The sequence below is a fragment of the Antedon bifida genome, chromosome 10 (assembly GCF_963402885.1).
Source record: "Antedon bifida chromosome 10, ecAntBifi1.1, whole genome shotgun sequence".
Taxonomy (NCBI): Eukaryota; Metazoa; Echinodermata; class Crinoidea; order Comatulida; family Antedonidae; genus Antedon; species Antedon bifida.
The window spans coordinates 14,453,692-14,460,102 of NC_136235.1; the positions used below are offsets into that span (position 1 = coordinate 14,453,692).

Genomic DNA, 6,411 nt, shown 5'->3' on the forward strand with positions numbered 1-6,411 from the left:
ACTATTTTCAATATGGTCATATTTTCTTTTTGTCCGATTTTAATTTTTTTATAATGTATTTTATAGTACAAGTCAGTTAACCGTCAAATGCAAAATTATTATTTAAATCAAAGGGTGGCATACAGTGTATATCTCTGTCATTGAAAGAGTGGCTGTAATCCCTGATTTAGGCAATAAAAATTGATTCACAATTGTGTAGAGTACTCTAATTTATATATGTGTTAGTGGACCCATTGCTTACTGTATACTGCCACGCCTTGATTAAAAAATAATGTGACCTGCAGTAATATATTAATACTGTAGTAGCAGTCATAAAAATTACAATCAATCAACTTTTGTTTCATTCATTCAACAGATATTTATTCAATATTCAAAATTACTTTTTCTTTAAATCAAATACACAATAAAAGTAAAGCACAATCCCTATAATTCAATAATACGATTTAGGATAGTTAATGTATAAAGTATTAACATTTTTTTTAAATTTTCTTTTTTCGACAAGGTTTTTAACTGCTTTTGTTTTAAATTACATATTTAATAACCACCACGGAGACGCAAGACAAGATGGAGAGTAGATTCCTTCTGGATGTTGTAATCGGACAGAGTCCGTCCATCTTCCAGCTGCTTTCCAGCGAAGATCAAACGTTGCTGATCTGGAGGGATACCTTCCTTGTCTTGAATTTTGGCCTTAACATTTTCAATGGTGTCGGATGGCTCAACTTCCAGGGTGATTGTTTTGCCAGTAAGAGTTTTGACAAAGATCTGCATACCACCACGGAGACGCAAGACAAGATGGAGAGTAGATTCCTTCTGGATGTTGTAATCGGACAGAGTACGTCCATCTTCCAGCTGCTTTCCAGCGAAGATCAAACGTTGCTGATCTGGTGGGATACCTTCCTTGTCTTGAATTTTGGCCTTAACATTTTCAATGGTGTCAGATGGCTCAACTTCCAGGGTGATTGTTTTGCCAGTAAGAGTTTTGACAAAGATCTGCATACCACCACGGAGACGTAAGACAAGATGGAGAGTAGACTCCTTCTGAATGTTGTAATCGGACAGAGTGCGTCCATCTTCCAGCTGCTTTCCAGCGAAGATCAAACGTTGCTGATCTGGTGGGATACCTTCCTTGTCTTGAATTTTGGCCTTAACATTTTCAATGGTGTCAGATGGCTCAACTTCCAGGGTGATTGTTTTTCCTGTAAGAGTTTTGACAAAGATCTGCATACCACCACGGAGACGCAACACAAGATGAAGAGTAGATTCCTTCTGGATGTTGTAATCAGCCAGAGTGCGTCCATCTTCCAGCTGCTTTCCAGCGAAGATCAAACGTTGCTGATCTGGAGGGATACCTTCCTTGTCCTGAATTTTGGCTTTAACATTTTCAATGGTGTCCGATGACTCAACTTCCAGGGTGATTGTTTTGCCAGTAAGAGTTTTGACAAAGATCTGCATACCACCACGGAGACGCAAGACAAGATGGAGAGTAGATTCCTTCTGGATGTTGTAATCGGACAGAGTACGTCCATCTTCCAGCTGCTTTCCAGCGAAGATCAAACGTTGCTGATCTGGAGGGATACCTTCCTTGTCTTGAATTTTGGCCTTAACATTTTCAATGGTGTCAGATGGCTCAACTTCCAGGGTGATTGTTTTGCCAGTAAGAGTTTTGACAAAGATCTGCATACCGCCACGGAGACGCAAAACAAGATGGAGAGTAGACTCTTTCTGGATGTTGTAATCAGACAGAGTACGTCCATCTTCCAGCTGCTTTCCAGCGAAGATCAAACGTTGCTGATCTGGTGGGATACCTTCCTTGTCCTGAATTTTGGCCTTAACATTTTCAATGGTGTCAGATGGCTCAACTTCCAGGGTGATTGTTTTGCCAGTAAGAGTTTTGACAAAGATCTGCATACCACCACGGAGACGCAAGACAAGATGGAGAGTAGACTCCTTCTGAATGTTGTAATCGGACAGAGTGCGTCCATCTTCCAGCTGCTTTCCAGCGAAGATCAAACGTTGCTGATCTGGTGGGATACCTTCCTTGTCTTGAATTTTGGCCTTAACATTTTCAATGGTGTCAGATGGCTCAACTTCCAGGGTGATTGTTTTGCCAGTAAGAGTTTTGACAAAGATCTGCATACCACCACGGAGACGCAACACAAGATGAAGAGTCGACTCCTTCTGGATGTTGTAATCAGCCAGAGTGCGTCCATCTTCCAGCTGCTTTCCAGCGAAGATCAAACGTTGCTGATCTGGAGGGATACCTTCCTTGTCTTGAATTTTGGCTTTAACATTTTCAATGGTGTCAGATGACTCAACTTCCAGGGTGATTGTTTTGCCAGTAAGAGTTTTGACAAAGATCTGCATACCACCACGGAGACGCAACACAAGATGAAGAGTAGATTCCTTCTGGATGTTGTAATCGGACAGAGTGCGTCCATCTTCCAGCTGCTTTCCAGCGAAGATCAAACGTTGCTGATCTGGTGGGATACCTTCCTTGTCTTGAATTTTGGCCTTAACATTTTCAATGGTGTCGGATGGCTCAACTTCCAAGGTGATTGTTTTGCCAGTAAGAGTTTTGACAAAGATCTGCATACCACCACGGAGACGCAACACAAGATGAAGAGTAGATTCCTTCTGGATGTTGTAATCAGCCAGAGTACGTCCATCTTCCAGCTGCTTTCCAGCGAAGATCAAACGTTGCTGATCTGGAGGGATACCTTCCTTGTCTTGAATTTTGGCTTTAACATTTTCAATAGTGTCAGATGACTCCACCTCTAGTGTGATTGTTTTGCCAGTAAGAGTTTTGACAAAGATCTGCATGATTATATATCTGTAAAATAAAAAAAAGGTTAATTAATATTTTAAAGAATTTATACCATGGCAGACACAAGGCCTATCATTAACGTGAAACAACCCATCTATGGCTTCTAGGGTAATTTGATGTTTTCAAATATTGCTCTATCAATCATATAACACCCTCTATTTAGGTGTAGATCTGTATTATTCAGTGAGCTGTAAACAGAAGGCTAGAGGGCATACTCCAGACTGAAAAGTGATTCCAAAAGGGGGGAACCAACAAGATGGCGGCCGTAAATGTGTTCAAAAACATTATTTAATATAAAAAATAAAATCTAATATAATACATTAAGACCACATAAATTACAACACATATTCTTGTCAAAGCACAGTAAAGTTTTTATAAAATTAAATATAATAGTTAATCACAATAGAATGAATAATTTCTTGGTAATCTAGCATTTTTTGTATACGGCGAGGATCATATAGAATGCGTTCACATTTATACGCTTAACGCGCTGCGTATCGTTCTCACGCAGATAGGCTCAACACAGGCGTAGTAGAGCGTACTGCGTAGGGCATATCCGATTGATCAATAGCAGCCGCCATCTTGTTGGTTCCCTCTCCATGGAGAATTACTTCTTGAACTGCGATAACACTATAGATTGCCATCCAGCCTTCGGTTATTACAAATCACTGGTATTATTGGAATTAAACCTTAAATTAGCACGGCCTAACTAGGGATTACGGTCGAAGCGGCCGCCAACCAAAGCGGCCGCTAGTTCAATAACGGTAATTTGTATGGAACGCCGTGTGCTCTTTGATTGTTGTTGGTTTGTAATGTAATCTTTGATTGTCATTGTTTCGACAGGTTTTCTTTACTCGGACGTAAATAACAATCTACATTATTGTAATGTAATTTATTCTCTTTATTTTACAGATTGAATGTGATACGTTCTTTTAAACGAAATGGCGAATCGATGATTAGCCTACTTATTTTAACTAAATGATTTTAAATAAATGATATATATGTTTAATAATAAAGTCAATAACATTCATTGTGGTGTTTGTATTGTATATTAATATAATATATAATAAGCCAATTATTAAGAATTATATACATTTTTTCAATAAAGTATATCACAATATATAGTTTTGTTATTGTAGCCTATATTAATTAATCAGTAAAGTAACTATAGGCCTACTTTAGTAGTTTCTTCTTCTTTCTAATTTTTTTTACAATATACATGATTTTATACCTTCAGATATATAAATCAATTTAAAATGAGTTTTAAATACTAATATAAGATGCAAGTGTCTGTACGGTACGGTAATTAATTACGCGAATTTTTGCTAATAACTCGACTGGCGGCCAGCAATAGTGCTGTAGAAGGTGCGCGTTTCTCTGGCGTTTTCGTCCCCACGTGGCTTTATTGAAAACACAAACAATGTATTACAATGGAATAACACTTAATGTAGAACACACCCTATTACTAATAAAAAAAAACCAAGATTCGACAATACCGTACGTAAATTATTAACGTAATACTGTATAACGATTCGATAGTAGGTAGGCCTAAATGAGATACAAAGATTCGGCAATACCGTACGCAAACTATTAATGCAATATTGTATAATAACGATTCAATAGTATGTAAATGATATATAAAGATTCGACAATACCGTACGTAAATTAGTAATGCAATACTGTATAACGATTCAATAGTATGTAAATGAGATATAAAGATTCGGCAATACCGTACGTAAATTATTAATTCAATACTGTATAACGATTCGATAGTATGTAAATGAGGTATAAAGATTCGGCAATACCGTACGTAAATTATTAATGCAATAGGCCTACTGTATAACGATTCGATAGTATGTAAATGAGATATAAAGATTCGGCAATACCGTACGTAAATTATTAATGCAATAGGCCTACTGTATAACGATTCAATAGTATGTAAATGAGATATAAAGATTCGGCAATACCGTACGTAAATTATTAATTCAATACTGTATAACGATTCGATAGTATGTAAATGAGGTATAAAGATTCGGCAATACCGTACGTAAATTATTAATTCAATACTGTATAACGATTCGATAGTATGTAAATGAGATATAAAGATTCGGCAATACCGTACGTAAATTATTAATGCAATACTGTATAACGATTCAATACCGGTAGTATGTAAATGAGATATAAAGATTCGACAATACCGTACGTAAATTATTAATGTATAGATTCGATAGGAGAGGGTCGAGAAACGTCGTGTCAGTTCAACGTTATATTTTCCCTTCACTACCAATATAATGAGATATACAAAGTACGTAAATTATTAAATGATTCGATAGTATGTAAATATTAAAAATAGAATATAAGATTCGATAGCATGTAAGTTAATATTAAAATACATATAAAATATACATTGATTTAACGGCCGGCAAACTTATTATACAACTTGTTATAGAAATATAAAGAAGAGCTGTAACTCAACTCGCTATAGGCCATGGCGTTGACAACATCAATCCAAGATTAAAGCGCACACGGCGTTCCATACAAATGACGATATTAAACTGGCGGCCGCTTTGGTTGGCGGCCGCTTCGACCATACTCCCTAACTAGGCGCGCCATTTCCTTATTTTTAAGGAAAAGCTAGGCGGTAAACCAGTTTGTTAGGCTAGCAGGTTTTTGAATATACAAAATTATCTAGTCATTAACAATAGTCTACCCAGCAGCGATGCTATCAGCTAGGGCCTAGAGAGCCCGCAAATGACGGATTTTTTGGGATAGTCCGTCCTCTCCCCGGCCATCCCTCTCCCCCAGCTCAGTCGGCTGTGAAAAGATGTGTGGACCAGCAGCCTACAGTAGTAGCTAAGAGGAAACCATTCATAATAATCTTAAAACCTGTACAGTTATACACATCTTGTAATAAATAACTAATGGAAAATTTGATTTTGAAATGAACTTACCTTTTGTTATACTATTACAGAACAGGTTTTCTTATTTAACGATGCTTCCTCAATGACGCTAATTCTTCGAATGCGCTATGCTAGAAAATCACGTTTTTTGTGCTTGATACATCTTCCGACTCGTCACATGCTTACAGTACAAGACGATTGGACAATATTTACCACGTGAACAAAATGCTTGAAAACAATTGGACAGCTATTTATAGATTCTGTTGCGACGTTCTCTTGTTGCACAACAGCTAGATATATAAGCCGGAATTTGAACGTGCACAGTCATCATTTTAATGAATCCCGAATGAATCTAATCATTTTTTAAATACAAATACAATACTGTACTGTAAAAAGTAAAGATCCAGGGTTCTGATTCAGTTTTCAGAAACAGTCTCCGTGAATGTTTAGAGGCGTAGAAGTACGAATAATAAATTTATAGGATACAGTTACGATTAATACTAGTTTTAGTTAGCAGTAGGTCATGATCAACGTAGAACCATCCCATGGTAGAACCCTCCTTTTTTGGGACAGTACTACCCGGGACAGAAGTCCCTTATTCGGGGGTGGGGGGGGGGGGGATCCCTATTAAAACGGAGGGGAACAGCTAACTACTACTAGTACTATGTGGCAATTTTTAGAAAACTC

General features: G+C 37.3%; 1 protein-coding gene across 1 annotated transcript; it reads right to left on the reverse strand.

The window, feature by feature from the left end:
• Positions 1 to 328: 328 nt before the first annotated feature.
• On the reverse strand, positions 329 to 5,901 carry LOC144854446 (polyubiquitin-C). Its single transcript, XM_078712408.1, has 2 exons — positions 5,776 to 5,901; positions 329 to 2,830 (listed from the first exon to the last, which is right to left on the reverse strand). The coding sequence occupies exon 2, from the start codon at positions 2,818 to 2,820 to the stop codon at positions 535 to 537; it is 2,286 nt and encodes a 761-aa protein (XP_078568534.1). The 5' UTR covers positions 2,821 to 2,830; positions 5,776 to 5,901; the 3' UTR covers positions 329 to 534.
• Between the last annotated feature and the right edge of the window lie 510 nt (positions 5,902 to 6,411).